This window comes from Micropterus salmoides, unplaced genomic scaffold, assembly GCF_014851395.1.
Source record: "Micropterus salmoides isolate LMB-PRFRI ecotype aquatic unplaced genomic scaffold, ASM1485139v1 Ms_hic_scaffold_20, whole genome shotgun sequence".
Classification (NCBI taxonomy): Eukaryota; Metazoa; Chordata; class Actinopteri; order Centrarchiformes; family Centrarchidae; genus Micropterus; species Micropterus salmoides.
The window spans coordinates 9,590,047-9,614,459 of NW_024041151.1; the positions used below are offsets into that span (position 1 = coordinate 9,590,047).

The following is a 24,413-nucleotide window of genomic DNA, read 5'->3' on the forward strand; positions in this document are numbered from 1 at the left end:
TGACTCTTTACTCTTTTACCGTACATTTTACCTCTATTCATATAGTTTTCGTAGAGTAAACACATGTATTCCCTAAATGTAGACACAGGCAATGATGCTTCAGCAAGGCAACAACATTATAATATCTAGAATATTGGTGCATGCTAAATAACTAAAAAGCCTGTGAGCAGAAGAGAGGAATGAATGAGTAAAGAGTGTTTGCATGCGTACTGAGCAGTCCTTTAAAGGCATGCGCAGGGCACTGCTTTGATGGGGCCCTCAGTATTCCTGTCATGCCCAAGGCCCTATCCATTACAGCTCATTACCCGGGGAGAGAATGAAAGAGAGGAGACCCTTGGCCATGCTCGCTCGGGCTTACAGAAGGCCCAGCAGGGTTAAACATCAATGAGCTACCAAACCCTACCAGCTGGGCAGGTGTCACACCGCCAGGATTGCACCAAGGATGATTCTGCACCAAATTATGTAGATAGAAAAGTGATCAGAGAAGCAATATACAGCACTGCTCCCTATAATACTTGGACCTAAGACTAGTGTAATTTGATACAATGTAAATCTCACACATCATTTCCTTTTACTATACTGATGAGGGATGTATACTTAAACAAAGTAAATAACAAGCAAAAGGTTTTCGAACAGTGCTGAGCTGAGAAGTGGAACCAAGGCCATATGAAATCTAATTGCACATTAGCATATTTTAATGGAACATCCACTTGCAAAGCTTTTAGTTTATTGTGTGCTTACAGCTGTTAGCTGAAAGAAACGAAGGATACTTTGGAGGGTACAATTTGTGCATCACTTAATATGTTCAGTTTACTAACACAGCTCTATTACTGTACACACTCGCACAGATTAATAAGCTGCCAGTGTATGACATCCTGGCCTCTAAGCTGTGGTAGGTGTCATAACATAACACTTTTTTAGTGACTTAATTATTTTAGGTAGAACGAGAACTCTCTGGAATTTTCTGGAATTGAAATAAAAAAAAACCCACATTATTTTCATCTGAAAATATTTCTATCTGTTCTGACTTTCAAAAGCTCACAAACATCTTCCTTCCGAATATTTGAGGGGAATATTTTCAGTAAATTGGGGCTGATGTTCTTTGTCTGCGAGAGTGAACTGCCAACAAAAGCAGTAAACCAGCCTCATTCAAAAGACTGACTTTATCTTCGTTAATGTACTTGAGCAACTTTGGGGACTCTGCTCTGACCTTGCGCATCAATCTACAAAACTTGTTCGGTTTAATCCTGGCAGAACAATGAAACAGAAAAACACACACCATACACACTTAGACTGGGTGCTAGAACTTCAGAACTGAATAGCCATTCCTGTCCTTGAAGCAAATGAAGAGCACACTGTTTATGAAAGCAGGATAAATCAACCTTTTCAAAACACCCACCTATACCTAAGCAACTAAACAACACCACATTACTTTTAAAAGAATATCATTCATTATACTATATATGGACAGAGAGAGATAATGCCATGCAGCCTTATGATCACCACCAAATTGAACGTATTAAGTTTCGAGATGCTCCTGATGGGTTAATTGAATCCATCCTAGTCTGTATGTGATGGAGCTTAATAATGCACAGTGGTAGGTGAAACCTGCTCTTTACAGCACGTTATTACCCTGAGAGCTCTGTTTCATCCACACCAAATCATGCTGATGCATTGCAAATGAGACGGAGAGGGAAAGGATGCCAAAGAGTGAAGGAGAAAGATGCACTCTTACTCTGCCTAATTACACTGCTGCAACGAACATAATGAAAGCACTGCTGTTGTTTTACTTCGGATTGGCACAAAAAGTCTGTCACTGGGCATTTGATTTTTTTCCCTATGAAGTGCATTTCTTTTATGGAGAGTGTCCAGGCCTGCATCCTTACTCTGTGTGCGTCACTGCGCTAGAAAAAAACACACATATTACATTGAATCAACATAGGAGAAGATCATGTAGTGAATAAATAAGTGAATGAATGAATTAGGTGATGCCAGAATGAAAAGATAATGCAATGGATCCCTTCTTTTACTGAAATATGAAAGAAAAAAGATGTGTGACTGTATGTGCATGCATGATTGTGTACTGTAGAGGGTTAAGCGCACATGTGATCAACAAGCATGTGACCGCATCAGGGGAGTGCAACTGATGGAATGACGGGGGAAAAAAGGATGAAGAGCTGGTAAAAGATACATTTTCCCACATAAATCAGAGAGAGATAACAGGGTTGGGAGTTAGCAAATTATATATGAACGAAAGGAGAGACGAGGAGGGGGAATGTTGGTGCAGTGGCACGAAAATGAAGAAGAAAGGACAGGAGAGGAGTGAAGAGGATCTAGGGACAAGTCTGTGGGTGCTGGATTGGGTTTAATGTAGCAGAAATCCACCAGTGAGCTGCAGCTCCAAACAACAGCTCCAAACATAACTATTAGCATGAATGGAGCAGATAAGAGAGGACCAAAGTGACAAGTGATACCAAAACAGAAATGGGCCAGAGAGACAGCGCAGGAGGTAAAAGTCAAATGGGAAAAGAGGCAGGGGCTTATAACATGAAGGATTCAAAGACATCGGGATCCTGGAACAGTAAAAAGTGAAATTCAGTAAGTGAGTGAGATGTGGAGGAAAAAGGGAGGGCACGACAGAAAAGGTTGAATATTACAGTCGGACCACCTGGGGAATGTTTACAGAATGTAATAACTCTAAATGTCATCACTTTATTGGATTTATGGATGGATGTCTCACACTCACACATACACACTCCAACACCCCCACCTGCAACAATTACCGCGGTATCCATTGGTGCAGCTTTATGAAAAATGACAGGGGGTTTGTATCAAGGGCTCTTAAATCCTGTTACAGGCAGCCATTCAGAGGTGTAGGCTAAAGTGTCTTACAACACACATATTGATACCAGTGCTTCACTACCTTATATGGTCACTGAAATTGTAACATTATTAATCAAAAGCAAGATACATTGAATGAGAAATAGATACAACCCGTAAATCAATACTGACCCAACCCCAATAATGAGTTTAGGTACCAATGAATATTTCTAAACCTTTTTTTAAGCTACACACCTTTCAATACAAGAAAAATGCTTACCAGAGGAGGCTCCTATTATCTCGGAAAACCATGCAAAATGTGCGTCCATCTTGCCATGTACTTTAGGTACTTTTGACCGGTTTGTCCCTGCTATTTTTACATCTACAAGAACAATAGTTCCAGAGCTGTGGCCACAATAAAGGATGTCATGTCGTCAGTATTGTATCTGCAAATTTCCATTGCTGTTTTAATGACCTGAGAAGTTTGTGATTTCACACAAATTACACATGGAGTCCATCTGTAATTTTACAAGAGTTTCATCACAGAATCATATTCCTTGCAGTAAGAAGAAGGCTTTGAAACAGAACTTTGACCATGATGAAGGGAGATAGAATTTACAATGAATAAATAAAATGTGAAAGTATCAGAAAAGTTTAAAGACCCTTTTTTGTGATGGAAAGTCAAAATTAGGCTTGGCTCCTTTTAGTAAGACATGATTTGTGAAATTTTGGTGAGGGTCTCTAACATATTGACAATATGCTATTTTTGCCATGCATGCTTCTAATTTTCTGTATCTTCATCATCATGGATCATGCGTAACATTAGGATATTATTCATGTATGATTGCTGCATGAGGGTGATTCATCACTAATTCACTTTAATAAAGGTAGAAAGCGTGGCGGTGCAATATCATAAACTTCATCCACTTTAAACCTCAAACATCAGAAAAAAACAAACATTCTTATCCCACAGTCTGCTCTGAATCGCCATGATTCATTTAAGATAAGCAGCAGGCTAAATACTTGAAAAGCTTTGTAGAGCAGGCAGGACATACCTTCCTAGCTCAGCCTCTCATTGCTCTTTTTTGTGGATCTTAATGGACCCCCTTTGCCCTTTGGCAAGATTCGACCCAGCACCCTCTGTACATTTTATTGTGTCCATCCATTTTTGATAGCCCTTTATTTTGTTCAGGAGCCTCTCCTAGCAGCATGAATCTATGACATTGCTCCGCACAAAGTATAGTATTTTATGCAATGCTCAATTAAACCATATGCTGAGCAGATTGTCTAAGACAATAGAGACAGGGGACAGAAACAGGAAGGGAACTGCAGACGTCATAAATCTGTTTAGCTATTTTATCCATCTGCTAATATTCAGTGCTGTGAATGATGGCAAAAAAAGCCTTCCTGCAGTCTTTCCATAAAAAAGCATGAGTCATTGGTGCCCACAGTGCTGATAACTGCAGTTACCCAAACACACACAAGCACACACACACACACACACACACACACACACACATGAATATGACAATAGACACAGAATTACAAACACATAATTACAACCAGCCAGTTTTATCCAACAATACTGTGGTCACAAAATCCACACAGACAAGTATTCCCATTACATAGTGAAGGGCTGGATAGACAGGAAGACGGGGGAGTAGGTTACTGTTGACAGCAATGATGTCATAAATGATTTGGGTGTACTACGGGAAGCTTTAGAGAGACACTACAGTATGTAAAGTGTGTGTGTGTGTGTGTGTGTGTGTATGGGGTGATGGAACAGTGCAGGGCTGGACAGATGATCTGGCATACCAGGCAAATGCCCGGTGGGCCAACGCACCTTCGGGGCGTATTTATATAACTGTTTTTTTTTAATGGGCCAACGACGGGCTCATAAAGCATGGAAAACGGCCCATTGGTTCATTTTCTATACTGACACTGGGCCGGCCCAATCATATCTCTTACTAGCCCCAACTCCCTCTGCTCTCTGTTTCTTGCGTTACGGACCCACTAAAGGATCTTCAGACGGCTGCCGCCAAACGCACGAAAACAACCGATATGTTTGCTACCGGGGCTGCAGTAGCTTTAACATCAGCTCAAAAAAAGTAACTTAAGCTAAAAACAATAAGCTACTGATTACTGCATCATATTCAATTATATTTTCATTTTCTGAATTGTAACCTGCCACCTGAATTTTGTGCTTCCCTGGTGCAGAAAATGTCCTCAGAATAAAGGAAATTAAGTGTTTAATGCTCAAAATCTTCTGGGGGAGGACCCACAGACCCCACTATCAACTATTTCATCAATACATTTTTTTTCCTAAATAGCAGGCCTATTAAATTATATTCTTGTCTTGTTGTCATGGCTCCAATCTTGTGCAATGTCACGTCTCATGGGCTAAGTCTTTCATCACAACCCTAATCTGAGCCCTTAAATGGAAGGATGGTGTATTCGTGAGGGGTGTCCGACCGATTTTAGTGGGCCGTCTGGGCCAAAAATGCCAGGGCCAATTTTTTGTCCCTGTCCAGCTCTGGAACAGTGGATAAGACACTTGCCTTTGGTGTGAGAGACCCGAGTTCAATCCCCCACTGTGGCACATCTACCAATGTGTCCCTGAGCAAGACACTTAAACCCTTGTCGCTGCGTGCAACCTCTGACATACTTAGCAATTGTGATGTAAATGTGTGCATGCAGGCATGTATTTATGTGTGGCAGAATGTTATGAGGCCAGTAGGAGCAGAGCACTGTCATCTTCAGCCAACGCACACACACACACACTGAAGTCCTTCTTCCTTGTGTTGGTAACGAGTCAAACAACACACAAATGACCATGAATTACAATGCCAGGCGACATCTGGCATGATGCAACGGGAAGGAAAGCAGCAACAAAGACAGGAGAGAGTGAAATATTGGACCCATTCATTAAAACAGCTCCATAGCGCTACTAGTGGTCAAAGACAACATATGAATCCTTGAAGTATTTAAATACATGTACTGCCTTAGAATCAACTATGTCCTCTATTCAAATCTATATTGCAAGTAGCCTACTATCTCTCTGGACCCGATGAATTAATTTTAATTCCTAAAAAAATTTTATTGCAAAAATGATACCTGTCAAGTGCTTATTGAAAAAAATACAATGGAATCCACCCCACAATATGCTGCACTGTCCAACCAAGGCACTTTGCTCTTGCTATAGAAGAGGACATGTTGCAGCCGCTATGATATTCATCAGTGCGACTACAGAGTCTAGGCAAGGTCCGTGTAGATCTGACGAGGGAGCAGAGGCTAGTATGGGTCAGATACTCACTCAGATACAAGTACAATATGTAGAGCAGATCAGAGCAGCCAAGAGAAACAAGAGACATACAAGGGTATCATCATGTCAGCGCACAAAACAATGACAGACCGTCGCATGGAGAAACTTGCTAAAATGCGTTTGATATTTATATAGTAAATGTATCTATTGATGAGTGGAGATCCATAGGAGGCTTGTGAGTTTCAATCAATCTTCCAATTTCTCTCTCAGTGTTTGGCTCCGTTCTTTAAGAATCAGTAACTGCACAATGTAGAGTATTTGATTGTGACCTAACATCACAAATTGTTAGTTATATTACGTTTTCGCATACATTAAATCAATGTATGGTCATACCAGTTGTTGCTTCACAGTATTTAGCAGTGCATGCACACAATTATTAAGGATTTATTGTGATTTATACCTATAAAGTTAAGGTTAGTAGTGTTTAAAAAATAGTTAGTGCCCCCCCCCCCCCCCCCCCCCCAGAAAACAAAAACTCCATTACTTCCCTAAAAGTTTTGTAACTGCTTCCTCATTTCTTCAGTACCCTTCTGTTCTATCAGTAACTCCTGACTAGCAAAGCACCAACAATAATTTCTGAGAGACTTTAACTTTCATTGTATTCTATGTTTCCCATTCTAATATTAACCTTGACTGCCACAGTGAAAGCTAGAGTGGAAACTGTGTACCTGTCACGATCTCCAGATCACACAATATATCTGGAGACCTAAGAACCTAGAACAAATGCATTTTAAAGATAGGTGAAGTGTAATAAAGTATAAATAGATATGTTTACTTCAAGCAAAAATAATCGTGTAATTTGTTAGTGTGTGCACTGTGCCGGTGTGTGCACCCGTACATGGATGTGTTCCTGCTTTGCTAAAGATAGTGTGTGAGTGTTCAGTGAGTGTCCACCCTCTGATTAACACAGATGACTATTTCATTTTAGAAGTCCAGCTGCTCCTCATCTGCAGGTTTCTCTCGAGAGACTGCCTCAGGCTACAAGGCCCTAACAATGTCACACACACAGCTGACACACACACACACACTAAAAATGTATCATGCTGTTTGTCTGCTCTCACTAAATAATTGAAATACATACAAAAACACGGCAGTGAAATGTAATAGGAGAATATATTATGATTACTTTAAAAAACAAAACAAATCAACCTCCATAAATATGACTGAGATTTGGTACATAACTTTCTTACCATATACAGTAATGTCCAGCGTCATATGGTTAAGTACAACGTAGTGATACAATGTTTGAGATGTTCAGTAAATACTAAATGTTCCCTGCATGAATTGCAGTCTCTCACATTCAAGTCTGCACATCTGCACACCTGGGAGTTTTCAGAGTATAGGATTCCCTCCACCCCCTCCCTCCGTCTCTCCGTCGTCTCATCATCTCTCTTCCCTCTTCTGCCAGTTCCCAAGCCCGTTTTCTTCTGCAGTGTTCTTCTGCCCTGTGGGGAGGATGCTCCCAGGCTGACAGGGAGTGTCACTGACTCCTCTCACAGCACATTACTCTCTCATTCTCACTTTTTTTCCCACACTTTTCTCCCTCTTTTAAACACTTTCAAAACGCCAAAGCACACACACATCAATGTGCTAATATATCCTTCCCTTGTCCTTTAAACTTCCTAGAAGAGTGAAGCACCAGAGTGGCATTTTACTCTTCTTCTACTACATGAGGATGTGTGTATGGAGAGACCAATCCTCAAAAGGAGTCAATGTGTGCATTTGCCCGTGAGGTTTATGTATTGTGTGTGTGTTTCTGTGTTAAACCAGGTGAGATAAGACACCTCCTGGACATTCCAATTTCCTGTCTGATATTTGCCTTCTTTGCCGAGTGCTTTATCAGAAGGAAACACATAAATGATGATAGGTTGGGAAACCTTACTACTGTTTGAAAAATAGAGAAAAGGGGGGTGGGGTGACAAGAATGAAATTGGAGAGTGATGAGTTTGAAATGGATAGAAAGGAGTGAGGTTAGGAAGATAGACGCTATCAAAGAAATGGGTAGAAGCGAGAAAGACAATGAGAAAAGACAGCGGGACAAAGAGGAGGAGGTATGAGCTAATTTTGTCCGACTCCACAAGAAGAACAGTTCACCATGTTCTACACTGAACAATTGGTAGTGTTCCCTTGTGATAGTTTGACAGTGATGTTAATGCCTCATTAAAAGTACGAAGAGTGGCAGCAATTCCGGCTCCAAGTTTTGAAACCGAAAGCCGCAGAACATCTCTTCAAAAGAAGCACCTCCATTAATTAAACTCCACAGATGGACACCTTGGCTTTATTCCAGAGACAGCAAAGATAGGTGCTCGAAATTATAGCTGTTACTCGTGCATGCACGGGAAGACCATCAAAAATCCAGAGTGAGCGGGCAGTGCAAATGCAGGTCAACATAGCCTGGTTTTGTAACCTAATTGACATTGTTAGGCGAGGGAAAATGTTTGCCAAATGACTGAACTCCTGAGAAAACTAGAAGAAGTTATAAGAAACAGGCAATTATCACAGCCATTTAGCCTGACAATCAAGTCTGAGGCCACGGATGGCAGGGGTTGATAGAAATGGTATGTGGGGCAGCTTGGTGATCATTTTGTTTCAGATTCAAATTGAGTCACTATTTCTGAATTTTCTTAAGCTTACAATTCCCTTGCAGTAGCTTCTCAATTTGAATTTGACCAATGAGCTGCAAACAGAAAATCCATTGAAACTAATCTTGTTTAAATGCTAAAGCACTGTATCAAAGGTGGGCTTATATGAGCTTATATTGTGGGTCAGTTACATTCATCGGCAGTGTGATGTGTCTGTTAACAGGGGAAAAGCACGCGGTAATGCAATGTTCTGTCACTGTGCTTCCACTCTGCATGTTTTATTAGATGGAGATGCTTCAGGTGATAGTTATCCAACTTTGTTGGCAATGGTTTCAAACTTAGTTAACAGTATATTGAAATTTCTAATGATCTTATCAGGAATATGTTATATTGCTTGAAAAACCAAACATGCTATGGAATGACACAACAGAGGACAGGAGATTCATCATGTATTACAGTGAGAAAGAGCAAAACATATTAGAAGTGACAGATTGGAGAGTCAGGATTCAGTGGTTTTTACAGTATGCGGACAGTACAACATGAAAATGTCAACAGTGACCTAAATAACTAGCCATCAGGCAGGCACCAGAATAGAACAGACGTATAGACAGATCCTGGATTCACAAACACACCAGCATTGCCACGACGAACAAACCTACCTGTCATTGTCAACGCTCCTGAAGCCAGGGAGGATGTGTCTGAAGCTGGAGTTGCGGTCAAGTTTGGGTTGACTCTTGGTGCGCTTTATCGAGCCCTTCAGCCGTCGACTAAGAAAGCCCTGACGGAGAGAGACAGAGACAGCCAATAAAACAGTGTTGACGCTAGTTTGTGCGGGAAGTCTTCCGTGATGTCAATCATTAAGCTCAACTTGGCAGCGGGACAGAACATATTAATACAGACGTTTATGCTCCACATCCTGAATTCTGTGAGGCTGAATGTCATGAATAGTTAAAGAGTAATAACTGAGGATAGATCTTCACATCAGAGTGGGAGTGACGTTCACAAAAGTGAGGGCAAAGTCAAACACAAAATATTTCCTGAATACAAAGAGACATAAAACTACCAACACATTCACAGAAAGGACCTTGACAACAACAAGATTCTCACAGATAACAAACGCAAATGGCTGATACCATTTATTAATATTTTCTCACAGCAGTCATTATGTCAGTGTTTGTGACAAATCATTGTGTGTTTTATAATAATAATGTTCATAAGCGGATTCAATGGATACACTTCTTTTTTCATTCTTCTCTTTGTCTGAGTCTGTGTGTTTGCTTCTTCTAACATCTGCAATCACACTCCCCCAAGCACCTCGCCGTCTCCATGGCAACTGTTGGCTCGCATTAAGAGCGAGAGAATATGAACAAATGAGATGTGGTGTAGAAATGGCAGGCTGTTGCAAGTTTTGAGAGACAAAAACCTAATCATTTTTCTGCTAGATCTCACTGCAGGGAGGAAGATCAAGAAGGTGAGAAAGAAGAAAGCGGACGAAAGAAAAAGGACCTTGAAGGACCTTGAAAAAAGAGGGTGGATAGCGTGACTTAGGAGGGCAGCACGAAGAAGACGGAACTTAACAAGTGAGCCAGTATGCAGGAGAAACTACTAAACTAGGAATTGTTGAGGCTCAGGTAGCGTGATATTCCAATCAAACAACAAAGTAGCTTATTTATAGGCTGAACAGCTTCAGGAGCCATAATGTGGTGAAGAAACTTCTATCTAAAGATACCTAATGTGCCTCAACCTCATGTCATTCTCTTACATGCACACATTTCATAAGACGGGGACAGTCAACACGCACCTCCCTCCGTCCCAGTCAGACCATTAAACACCTGTATAATTACCACCTACCGTGTGAATAGGTTGCACCGGGCAACAATGGAATAGGGATAATTAGAGAGTGACTCCCAGACAGCCTGCCAGCTGATCACAGACGAGCCACAGCATCCCGATGAACAACACCTGTCATCAGTAACACAGCCTGGGCTGGGAACAAAGACTTGCTAATGTCAGTATATACCACAATCATGGGAGTGTCTCTGTTTCATTAGCGTGTGCGTACGTGACCAAAAATTTACTTATTTTAAGCAAACTGACAAAATGTTGCATACTCAAAACAGTTAGTAATCGCACTAAAAAATGCTCACTGTTTGAGTGTGCTGTTGTACACTGATGTCCCACAATACAATGCTCAAAGTAAATGGAGAAGATACTGCTACACACCAGAGCTGCTACACATTAAAGCAATTTGTGGATGGTGTTGAGACAGCTTGAATAAGATCTTGGAAAACAAGAAAAAAAAAGTTAAGTTTAATTGTCATTAAGAGTACTAATCAGCCTTTCACTTCTATGGATCTGGAGGGAGCTTTCTAAAGTCTGATAAAATAACTTAGTTTACTCTTGGAGTCAAATTTTAAACTGAAAACATGCATTACAAACTTGGACATGAAATTTGAAAAACGTGGCAATTTCACTGGCTGGTAAAGTTTAATGAAAGATGCTAGTGAGTTGCAAACTAGGGTCTAAAAAGTCAGTCACTACACAGAAGCTACCCCCCCCCAGGGATATGTAGCAAGCTAAGCTACTGCAACGTGTCAAAAGTAGTTTACTACATCTAAGCTACCTTTAATTTTTTTTAAATATTATATATATATATATACACACATACAGAAAATCTCCTACTTACTGCCACATCATTGTAGCAAAATGTACTTCCTCATGCAACAAACTGAGAACCATTGTTGTGTGTATAAAGTAATTGTAAAATGATCACATTATTATTATTAATATTGTTTGTTATTTTAATAATTGTTCCTTAGAAAAATTCTACTGCTTGTCATAACATATTTAATATGTTTTAAGTTTGTTTTTGGTTGTTTTTTCCTTTCTTTAGTTTTTATAATGTCATTTCATTGTTTATAAATTGTATTATTGTGCGCTGGCAACATTGTTTACCTAAACATTCATGGCAATAGGCCTGAGAGAGAGAGAGAGAGAGAGAGAGAGAGAGAGAGAGAGAAATCTCTCTCATCTCATGGAAAAAAGTTTCTGTCACTATATCAAAGTTTCCTCCCCACTAAAGGCACAGGTGTCCATGCTGGACCCTGATCCTTCTCACAAAATGTGTTACATTAACGATCACAATAGAAAGTAAACTCAATCAATCGCGCGTGTCTTCATTTCCTTGCACCAAAGTCACAAACATCAGCCCAAGGATCGGTAAGTGATGTCAACGTCACACCGAAGTACTTCTGCCGGCTATACATACAGGTCCGTGTGTAGCGGTGGCCTCACTTACTGATAGGGTGACCAGACATCCCCATTTTCCGGGGACAGTCTCCTGTTTTGGTGGCCTGTCCCCGTCTGGAGCTGTCCCCGGAAATGTCCCCGTTTTTAACTGTGTGTTCATCATAGACTGCATAGGTGTTAACAGACATGAAATCAGATTTTACGTGGCCATAAACCGATTGTCGCGCATGTAAAGTTATCGCCCAGTTTCTTTACGTCTACAGCTGCTTTTATCTGAATCAAACAGACATAAAGTGCAAATAAACATCACTTTATGCCGCAAAGGTATGTCTTTCTGATACTTTATTCTGTTAAAAGAACCGTTAATCACAATTGTGGCAAAACAAGTGTTTGCATTTTATAGTAACCACGGCTGACCTTTACATGATTATAGGCAATAATAGAAGCCTGCAATACTGATGGAATATGTGTTTGGTAGGCATGTGTCTAATATCCTTGTTCACATTTAGAAAACGGAATGTAGCCTATAATTAACATGACTTACTGCTGAGTTATATATAAAAGACATGATCTCTTTTGCAATTATCCTTATTCCTCTACATTATTTAACTTGCTGTGTAGCCTAACAATCCAGTCGTTTTTATCCTGTTAAAATACCTTTAAATGGCCAAAACAACACATAAAATGCATTATTTCACTTGCCAGAAAGTGATTACAGCCTCTACTTATTGACTGAAAGGTAGATTCTGCCCTGAAATTACTTCATTATATTCAGGAGGGTTATATTTGATAGATTATAACTCAGCTAGTACTTTTTACCTCTTAAAATATCTTTAAATGGCCAAAACAACACATAAAATGCAGTATTCCACTTGCCATAAAGTGACTGCAGCCTCTACTTATTGTCTAAAAGCTAGTTTCTGCCTCAAAATGACTTTTAGAAGAGTTACGTTTGACAGATTATGAAACTGAAATTGTTCCCCGTTTTCATTTCATATAGGCTATAATAACATTATATTTTTTAATGACATACTGACCACCAAACCAAAAATGTCCCCGGTTTTCATTTCAGAAATCTGGTCACCTTACTTACTGATCCTTAGTAGTTGTATTTCAGTTTTCAGACTTGATCGTCAGAAATGCTCGGGAAAATGTAGCGTGTGTGGAACAGCAACAAGCTACTGAGACGTGTAGTTAAACTAGTAACGGCACTACTTGTAGTTATGCTACTGCCCAACACTGCTTATGCAGTAACATAACAATTTACATCATCATCAATGGTTATTGTGTACATACTCAATAATGATCAGAATGTGTGGGTATGTAAGTTACTCTTAATTTAACCAAATCTGACATGGTATATGTAAGCCTACAGAAAGTGGGCAGCAAATGATTTACAATTGCTATCGGCCACACGTGAACTCTGTACAGGGGCTGTCAGGTAAATGAACAGGACTTATTCACTGCCGTTGAGTGCAGCACCTGGGGCTCTTGACAGGATTGCTTTCTGAATAAAATTCTCATTCCTTCTCTTAAGTATGAACCGTATAAATACATCATTCACTCCATATGCGCATGTGAGTGTGTGGGCATGTGGTTAGATTAGGATAGGCACCATTCTAAACAAGGACAAAACATGAGTCAGAATGTGCAGTAGGAATATTGTTTTTGTTCGACTGTAGCAGCACTTTCAGATCAGCTCCTTCAGTACCATGACAAGGCAAAAATGGCAGTGCAGTAGAAAATCAGTAACTACCATACATATGTGCAAATACTGACACACACCTTTCCTGATTTCTGGAGTTTGGAGGTTGCTTTTCATTCACAATAAACTCCAGATTCATAGTAATTCTGTGCCTCTTCCCTGTAGCCCCTAGAGTGCGTGTGCCTGCTGCTGTTCAGAGCTAACAAATTAAAAGGTTTCTCTTTTTTCCCCATCTGCAGAAATAAGTCAGTGAATAGAAACCTGTCCCTGTAGGTGAGGTGGATTGATTAGTGGCCGCTTATTCTGTTTTTACTTGTCTCCTTCCCCTGATGGATAGACTCTGAAGAGCTGAGAGGAAAAGAGAGACACCAGGGAGACACACAAACCTATAATTTCTCTGATTACTTAGTATTCCTTTCCCCCCCTTTCACCTTCTCCAGTGAATGTGGACAGCAATGAGGCATCCAAAAACACTGCTCTCTTATTAGTCAGCCTGTCAAAGCTCTTGCAGAGCTCTTGTCCAGGTTAAAGGTCAGCAGATATGAATGGCCTACTTTCCCACTTAAAATCAGTCAGTAAGGATGACTGATGCCTGCATTAACACCAGAATAAACCCCACAGGAGGCAAGACACACTGAGAGCACTGCAAAAATGTTAGCATTTAATTTTCCTTCAGCACCTGCTCATATGAGATGACTCAGAGAACATGAGAGACCAAAGCTAAGACAGAGAGACATATGGTGAAAAAGAGAGGACAGAAATAAAAGTGAGACTGGTCAAAAAAAAAGAAAAAATGACAGTGAGAGCTAGAGAGGGGTGGGCTATAGGGGGAGGATAAATGGAAAAGGTGGAGTATAATGTTGGGGTGGCACAGCATGAGTTGATAGAAAAAGCAATAGAGTGAAATTAAATCTGGGGGAAAGTGGGGAGAAAAGCCCAGCAAATGAGTGACAAGGTCGCCGGCAGATCAGGACTCAGCAGAGTACACCACTAGCTGCAGAGAGAAATCAAGCTAGCGCCGAAACAAAAGATGGTCAAACGTCCTCGTCCAGTCAGTTCATATGAAGGAACTAATGGCTGACAATTCCTGACAACTGAAAAAATCTGACCTCTCCCCATTATGTCTTCCAGTATGTGATCAAATCTTAAAAGCAAGGTTGGCAGTGACTCCAACATACACAATGAAAACTGACACCTAATAACATGTCGCACATCATGTCATTGTTCTATTACGTGGTGAAAAAATGTTTGAATTTTATATACAGTCTATGGAATTGACTCATGGGAATACAATTCCCATGTGCGCCTGGTTGAACAATACAAAAAAAAATTCCATTAATTCATTTCCTTTTGGTCTTTCATAAATATTATTGGCCGTGCTGTAATATCTGGCCCTTTACGTTTCATCTTGCAAACACCTATTTATACACTGAAGCACGATAAGGCTATTATAGCCAGAGCAACCTGACAGGGGGCATTACAGTGTCACATGTTAGCGTGAATTTTGATGAGCGCTTTAATTATTCTACATTTCCACGGTTGACAGCTAATTAGTGGAAGGAGGGGATGGAATAATCTGATTAAACATGCATCCTCGAAAGGGAGGAGAGGCTGCTTTTCTCCAGCCCTGGCTTATTGTACTAGCTCCAAAGGGAATTTGATGGTTGTGGAAAGAATGTGTTTGTCCATATTTACTATGTTACTTTGTTTACAGTGCAAATATGTGTCTGCGCACGCCTGTTTGTGTGTGTGTTTGTGTGAGAGTGCTTTACAGGCTTGCATACCTGATTGTAATCTCAGCCTGTCCAAGCCAATTAAATCAGCACTAAGAGGACAGCTCAATTTTATCGCTGTGCTTTTTTTAGTCTTCTTTTTTTTCATGAAATTAAAGCAAATGCTTGCAACAAGTTAATTCTATTCCCTTGGCTTGGCAATTTCCAGGCATCCCTAACGGGGGCTGATAGAATCAGTGCCTAGACAATCAGCAGGGTGTTCCCTGCTTCCACATCAACCTCTCTTGTCCTCATCTAGCACAACCTGATGAAAACAAGAGACTTACCTGTCCAATTAGGCCCCCTGCTATTATCTGAGAGGAGAGGGGACGTAGGGAGAGTGAAGCCGGGGAGAGATTGGATAAGGAGCTAAGTCACAATTGAGAATCAATCCAGCCAGCTAGTGCAATCCATGAGACGTGGATGTGACAGACTTAGATAAAGTTAGTTTGTCTGCTCTTTAAACTGAACAAGAGAAACTACCAAGTTGTAACTTTAATATTTAATGTACGCAATCTTCTAGAATTTCTGAATTGGCTGTGGAAGATTAGGCTTTGGAGACATTTTAGTTTTCTCCCATGCCTACTGGTGAGAGATTGTTTTTGAGAAGCGTTTTGAGGATGTGCTTATGCATGAATGTGTGTGTACGTGCATGGCATTCATTTGTGTGTGCAGATACTGAACCCAGTCTCTGCAAAGAACATGAGAAAAATACATTTTGACAGATTTAGCTCAAGGCCTAGGAGGGGTACTTTAGATGTCACCACAACTGTTTTCACTGGAGGGAGAAAAGTGAGGGGTGGTTTGTCATTGCTAAAAGTGGGAGATGCAGGAGAAATTGAGGAGAATACGACCGCCGCCCTGGACGTCTTTCTTTGCATTTCCTTTGCATTCACCCATTATTGGCTGTATCAATCCATCTAGAAATCCATCAATATACTGTATCTATGATGTCTTTCTGTGCAGTATCCCTTTGATCTATCAGTATTTGCTCTATGGGAAAATATGATGGTCAACAAAATTTGAGACAAACCTTATTTGTTGACTAGTTTTCAAAAGAGTTGACGAAAAAGTTAGTAAGGGGAACTTGGTTGGATCTGTTACCATCAGACGCCAGATGGGGGCAGTATGGGGAAAGGTGCAGGAAAGGGTCAAACATTGTCTGGGGAAGTCACTGCTGCTTAGCAATAAGCCCAGAGAAGTAAATTAAGTGGTCATGTGACTTAGATGGGATGACTTTGCTGCAGTGCTCCTCTTCTGTCTCTCCTCCCTGGAGAGTACAAGGAGCTGCTTAAGAGACACTTAATCAATATTTAGCCCGCTCTATCTGACCCTTTCTGTCTCCTACAAGCTTTATTTTCTTTTATTTTTTATATCTCTCAGTATCCACACATTGATTCCTGGTCATATCCAAATAAAACTGTTAAATGACTCAATCAATCCACATTCTTTCTATTGAAGTCAATCAAGAAGACAGAAAAAGAGCACACGCCTACATGCACACACTCACCAACACACATAGCAGATAACACAATTCATAATTCCCGCAAACCTCATTTCTGCTTTTTTAAATGAACAGACGAGAGTTGAGCAAGCTCTAGCTCATCAAGCTGTGGTTATTGTGTATGTGCAATAAAAGTTTAAACTGTTTCAGTTCGTGGAACGCTGTATTCCTGTGCTGCAGGTGGTCCAACACCAGTGCGCCTAGTCTTTTTGTTTTATAATTCACTGTGGGCTATTACTAAGCTTTAGAGGCATCCTGATTTGTTTTTTGTAGAGACTGAACACTGCCTTTTGGTGGAGATGGCTGATGGTGATAAAAGGAAATTGAAAAAGAGGAAATTAAAGAATCTTTTCTATTTTCAGAAATAATTTAATGTCTTTTAGCCATTAACTTGTGTCTGCTATGCCTTTACAAAGGCTGAAAGTTAACATGAGGTTGGAGGATTATTTATGAGAGACTGGGTGCTTGTGGCCCTGCTGTCCTAGCATCTATTGTTTACAATTTACCTCCAAGTTGTCATCTCCCCACTCATAATTTATTAATGGAAATAGGCGCTGCTAATTGCTAATTAGTTTTAAATTGATGACTCATAGTGAATTTCTTGCTTCATTAACTGGCTGTTTATCTATTGAATTAAACACGGCAGAAAGCATACCAGATTTGAATTAGACCAAGATGACAGACAAAAGGACTGCTCTGTGTGTGTGTTTGACAGAGAGGAAGGGAAGCAGTTTGCTTATAACTGAGTGAGTTACTGTGTTCTACGTGCACAGGTGTGGGAGTGTGCGTGTTGGCGTACAAGCATGTTAAAATTATTCAGTGAAATACAATGAAAAAATCACACAGGATGTAAAACGGCAATGGGGGATGGTGTGCTGAACATAAACCCAAGATGTCTAGATGTGTGATGCGGCAAACATCAAAGGCCCCATTCCAACATTTGATGTAAATGAGTTTCAGATTGGCGTGGGTCCATCTGGACACCAGACCAGCCTTCTGTAGACATTGATCTACAACTAACAGCCTCCCAAGGCAAACTAAGGTGGAGACCCAGACAAAGTCAGAAAGTACAACAAATATAGAGGACAGAGACAATACTTATAAACAAACTCACAGTACTCACGGTGACTCTAAATGGTGTGGCAGCAGTGGGCGTAGCCTCCATGGTGGGTGTGGTCTTGTCTGAGGAGCTGCCTGGCATGCTGCGTCGGCGTCCTGTCCTCTCTGGAGGAGACTCTGTAAACACAGAGAGATCTTTAAAATGTGGAATGTTTAAACAGTAGCCCAAGATTTTGGGAAATGCAATTACGTTGCCTTCTTGCCCTGGGTTAGATGAGAAGATTGGTACGACTCCTATTTCTGTCCGTAAACTATGGAGCTAAAACCAGGAGATCTTTAGCTTAGCTTAATTTAGCTTAGTGTAAAGACTGCAAGCATGGGGGGACAGCTAGCTTGGCTCTCTCCAAAGAAAAAAATTACAATAAAAAAAAACCTAAAGCTCTATAATTCCTCAGCACATAGTTTTAATACTAAGCTAAGCGAATTGTGAACTCAACTAACCTGTCTCTACACTGTCTTTAACACTGGCAGTGTGTTTGGAATAAGGGTGTGGAATTTGGGGTGCCAAACTGGCTCGGACTCAAGACTGGAGTGACGTGGGTTTAATTCAAAAAGGCTGCTGCAAATGAAAGTTTTGATATAAGTGAAACATATTTAACCATGACAAACCCAAACATTAGCCCTCAACATGTGCACTACAGATCAAAGGCATGTTGTATGAGAGAATGAAAAAACAAGTGTTTGTGGGTACATCATCTTAACACTGGACTATATTATATTACTAATTCCTCCATGAATGTAATAATGAATCCATTCAGGGAGTGAAAGGCTCTCGCTTTCCATTCCTGATTTCCCCATTCTTTCCCTGTTCACTGAACTTATCTCTATCTGTTATCTTTTTATCTTGTGGGTGTTTATCTTGTATGTGTCTGTCTCATTCTTTCTCTCAGCCTCTACACACACTGTACGGCACAGTATCAGATCAGTATTAAAGAGCTGTGTAAGAGTTCTGGAGTCGACGACTGTGCGTGGTGGACACAGCGTATCTGGACATGAAGAATGTGAGTTGTGTGAATTCTAGCCATTACTGCTAACTGCTAGCTCATATGTACGCAGGTGGTTGGTGAACTTATACAAGCCCAAATGATTAATGGAAAGGAGACCACAAGGTTCTGTGAATAAGTTGCAGACACAACTTTAAGTACAAGACATTCTATCAAGTCACAGTTTAGCAACTATTTACAGCCAAATTTCCAGTCAAGTTTTTACAGCCAAGGCAGATTTTATCTTTGATACATGCTGAAAAGTAAATGCAAAAACAAGCCTAAAACAGAAAATGGGTATAGCTAGGTCAGATATACTGATATAATCTTTTGAAACAAATGGGATCATTCAGTGTAAGATTATTTAAATGAGATGTTTGACTGTCTGCAAGATTGGAAACTGATGAAATTAGTGTTAAGTGTGCGTGGCAGTGTGACTCTAATAAGGATGAAACTACATTATGAAGCAAATCCTCTCTCTCTCTCTCTCTCACACACACACACACACACACACACACACAAACCACTATAGAAGTTGTAATATGTATTAGAAGCGTTCCCCATTTTATTGGGAACTCCCCACTGAGCTGATCTAATCATCTCCAGATCTGGTACGCAAATCAGGATTTTTTGGGATGTAATACTTTCTCTTTTCTCTAACTGTTTTCTTAATTTAATACTTGAAACTAATCTGTAAAATCAAAATGGGATAAGATCTGGTAAATATATAAGACATTACAGTACACAACTTTTGATTTGATTTTTGTGTAATTTTTTTTAAATTTTACTCATGAATATGTAACTAAACAATGGAATGAATTAGCATATTTTGATTTAAATACTGGCTTCAGCTAAATGAACAATGTGGGATGAGATCAAACAATACAATGATATTACCAAAACTTGGATGGACCAAATGTTGTGCCAAAAGTGTTTGTGCCTAATATGATCACTATGATATTTGCATATAAAGCCTCTCTAATAAGCCAAACACAGAACAGAACACACTTGGAATACATTGTGTTTGTCTGCAGCATCCTTCTTATTAGTTTGTCAAGCTGAGCAGTGTTAAATTAGCTGCTTAGCAGGCTGGTTGACTGAATTAGCGCACACTGTTATTAAAGAACAAATGGAGGAATAGCAAGCAGAGCACTGGCTCACATTCCAACCCACATAATTCTCAGCCTAACATTAACATAAACACAGTCCGCAACAACAAACAACAGACAAACACAACATGCTTTGACACAGAGCAGACATCCTCTGTTGCTATATAAAATCTCTATAATTGAAAACCAGAACCATCTGGATCCTCTGAGCAGTCATCTACTGTTCTGAGGAGGTGGGGAGGATTTGATTTCAAACAAGCTTAATCTCTGTGTCACAGAGACATAATACACCTGTCTTGTTTTTTTCTGTTCCAGAGGTGAGAAATATGGAGTCAAGTTAGTCAAGTCTTCATAAGCAAATTACACGTTAGGTCAAAATGCAAGACTTTTACGTCTCTAAATCCTGACATCTTCAAAGCTGTGTTAAGTCATTTTAATGCAGAAGCCCAACAATAAAATATGCATGGTTATGCAAGCCATACCCTGCTGAGGTTGTATTTAAGTTTACTAGTTAAAACTTAAGGCTCAAATACTTTTATTGTTAAGTCAAATTTTTTATTGTCACAGCAGTCAAATCCAAATCAAGTGTCAAGTCAAACTTTTTGAGACTCAAGTCCAAGTCTCTACATCTAGAGTCGACATCTGTGGCTGTAAGTTCTAAAGGCTGTGACCACATGTATTATGTATTACTTAAAGTTTCTGCATTTGTATTAGGGTGACGAAGCTGCTCCTGTCCCATCCTGGTGCTTCATGCATAAGAATGAATGAGATCATCAGTGTCTCGGGATATATTACTGATGTTTGTATGACTGTCTAGTGGAGTTTTCCTAACATCTGACTCTTCATCTGTGTAACTAAGTCTCATTGAGTGGCAGCTCTGGATAAAATATTGCAAGGGCCATCTGGAAATACTCAAAATGCAATAGAAAGGGAACGCGTGAGGTTAACTTAAGAACCTGCTATATCCATTATCATGGCGCAACATGATATACTGATACGCTAAAAGCACATTTCAGAAACAAAAATCAAAAATGACTTGTCTGTCTCAATTCATTATTGTAACAAACAATGATGGCATTGAAATATCTGTTGCCATGACAACAAGTGTATTTAATCCTTTAGAATCTGAAAATCATTCATGAGCAAATAAGGCTGATAAGGAAATCATGACATTGACTTAATTAAGTCAGCTGTGTGAATTTTTGCTTTTACAAATATTTTCTGTGCTCAACTTCACTGGATTTCCCCTCCTAGTCTTCTTAATTTCTTAACGGAAATCTCCCCACTTGTACACAGCTGGCTGCTACAAGCGCTTCGTGGAACGCTCACACACACAAACACACATCATTTAGTTGTGAACTAATTGCTGTGTGAAATTGCAGTACGTGCTACCACATGTTTTCACCATCTGCGTGTAATGTATCTCTACAAATGCATGGAAATTTCCCCTTGTTATTACTGGCTCCTGTGCCTGACTCTAACCCCCTAACCAAGAGCGAACAGTAAACAGACACTCGCGCTCAATAAAACTTCAATTAAAACCCAGATTCCAAGTAAATCATCAAAGAGCTGTTTTGTACTGCATGTGGTAGCTGGTTTCAGACTGTTAAACACTTGCTGTTTAGAGGGGTCTGTTGAACAGTTAATATATTTTGGTATCTGAGATGTATGAGGGTGTGTTTGGGAGCATCTAGCATGCAAGGCTCCATTTGTAAGGTCAATCAAAGGGTCACAGAGACAACAGCTGTTGTGTCAAAAGGTGAGATATCTTTGAACTACACCTGTTGGAGGCCTGAAGACCATCTACTGTTTTATGTTGACCTTCTTTCCAATATATTCCCTGTATATCATTTTCTATTTATCCTTATCCTCCATCTTCTCTCTCTTATCAAGATCATTGTAGATCTCCTACACAAACCATCCCTTCTTCATCTCCTACAGCAAGTCAAATCAAATTCTCATCTGTTGTTACCTCCTCATTGCACCTCTCTTCCTTTTATCCTTTATCCTTCCACATTTCCCCAAAACACATACCACTACCTCCACCTCTCCCTCCATCCTCCATCATCTACCCACAAATAGAGCCATTTATCTGTCTTGATTCCACTCACATCCAGGCCTCCTAACAGTTGGTTATTGGGAGCCCGAAAATACCAGTGAGAGCCCTGGGGGGGCCTAAAGCAGCATAGACTAGATGACAGTCACCTGCATTTCCTATGTGTGCCATGGTCTGGCCAACAGAGATAGGGTCAGTCCAGCCTTTGAGTGAATGTATCTCTTTTGTGGGCGTTAAACAAAATCAATGTCCGACTCTTAAAGGAATCACTTCAACTTTTTGGGAAAATAATTGTGTGGTGTATAACATATGTGCATCTGGCCATTACGTGTATCCGGCCATTACAGTTTAACATAATGCTCTGCAGCTGGTGAGAGGGACAGTGAACCCTTATGGGGAAGTAATGATTGATGGGTGCAGTGTTAGGGGAAGTAGAAATTAGGTATAAAGAGATTAGTGTGTATAAAGAGATTAGTGTGTATGAAGGGACTGTACCCTTCTGTGGTGTCTAATAGATGGTTACACTTATTTTACAGCACTGTGCCCTTATATGGTTTTTAGCAGAGACCTAAACATGTCCTATATAAGCTGTGTTCGATGTACAGAGAGACAGAGTGGTCATCGGGCTGGGTCACTCTCCAAGCTGCTGCAGAGCTTGTAATTGATGCTGAATTCTTTGATGTAATAAACTTTTATAACCAAGAACAGTGTCAAGCGGATTTCTTCTCAACACATCATCGCAGCATTATCGTTCGGACACCACAATTGCTCTCTTGCTGAGCGTGAGCCTACATGAGAAGATTGATACTATGTCTGTAAGCTAAATATGAAGATACAGATGGCAGGCGGTTTTCTAAGATGGTTTTCCAACCGCAGCAGAAGTCACAAGAAAACATGGAGGTGGAGAGTGAAATTGTAAATACGGAGCAGGAGTTCCAAATATAAGAAGGAAATGATCAATTCTGATGAAGTATGATATGGTATGGATACTCTTATTGTGATATACATTTACATATACTGTGATAGAATATTTTGGCCGTAATGCCCACCCCTAGTTGAACGGCAAGCAGTGGAAGACGCATGTCAATCTTGTAACTTGAAAAAATGCTAATCTTATCTGCTGTCTCTATAGCTTCATAGTGTACAGATATAAAAGTGGTACTGATACTCTTATTTAAAGAGATTAAGCAAATTTCTCTAAAGGTTAGACTATGCCTTTAAGCTGGCGCTGATTTAAAGCTATCTTCCTTCCTTCTTTGCTTCCTTCCTTCCTTCCGTTAACATTCAGTTATATAGGTCAGACTAGATGTTTCCTTAGTTTATCCTAACTAGGCATGCTCCATCCAGTGACCAGTGCCAGCTAATCTTCCTTTCCTTATACGGAAATATGGAGTTGCCTAAGTTTGAGAAGCACTGATCTAAGGTGAAAAACAGGAAGGGTGATGGATATTTTGCATAACAACTTATTTTTGGTGTGGCTGTGCCAAAGTGCTCTCCTGAACAGTTGACTTTCTAAACACAGGTTCTTTTGCCTGGAGTGATGTGTGTTTTATGATCTTTTCTCGCTTAAGGAGCTGGCTGTGTTAAGTGCCTCTGTGATGAAAGAGGAAATTCGCAAAGGTTGGTGTAAGCAAGCTGTTGTTGCACAGTGTGTTTAATCTGCCTACAAATTATAGAAAATTGAAAAGAACATTTATTATTTATAACAGTCTGTACTGCTGGTGTTACACAAGTAATCAATTCTCAATATTTTATTGTATTGTATTGTATTTTGTTTGTTTTTTTTTACAAATGTCCATCTACACCACTGAAAAGATATTTCATCTGTTAAATGTAAAATACATTTTTCTTATTTACATTTACTTACTTTACTTACATTTACTTTACTATTTATATATACTGCTGTTTATGTGTAGTGAATGCTGTGTAAAATCTGACTGAAACCTTATTTCAACATAACAAGCTAATGAGACACAAAACATTGCTGGCTGGGTGTACTGGCTAAAAGGTTATACATTTTAGTTTTAATCACAATAAACAAGTACCCAGTGGAGTTTTCTTGTAATGGTAAAATTCTATTTCAATTCACCAAAAATACAACATTTGAGTGGTTGATTTAATGAATTCAATATGAATATGAAGTTTGCTAGCTGTCAGTCTTCTTCTTCCCTGGGTTTCTGGATATGATGCCA

At 39.9% G+C, this 24,413-nt stretch overlaps 1 protein-coding gene across 8 annotated transcripts in view; it reads right to left on the reverse strand.

Moving 5' to 3' along the window:
* Positions 1-24,413, reverse strand: part of dab2ipb (DAB2 interacting protein b) — a 131,449-nt gene that overhangs the window by 60,182 nt on the left and 46,854 nt on the right. For 5 of the 8 annotated variants that reach the window (XM_038733373.1, XM_038733368.1, XM_038733372.1 and 2 more), the window contains exons 2-3: positions 18,069-18,190; positions 9,384-9,502 (exon numbers count right to left, since the gene is read on the reverse strand). In XM_038733373.1, the coding sequence (XP_038589301.1) occupies positions 9,384-9,502; positions 18,069-18,155 (206 nt within the window). In that variant the 5' untranslated portion in view covers positions 18,156-18,190. The remainder of the gene's footprint in view (positions 1-9,383; positions 9,503-18,068; positions 18,191-24,413) is intronic. The other 3 variants (XM_038733370.1, XM_038733375.1, XM_038733371.1) reach the window with 1 other exon arrangement.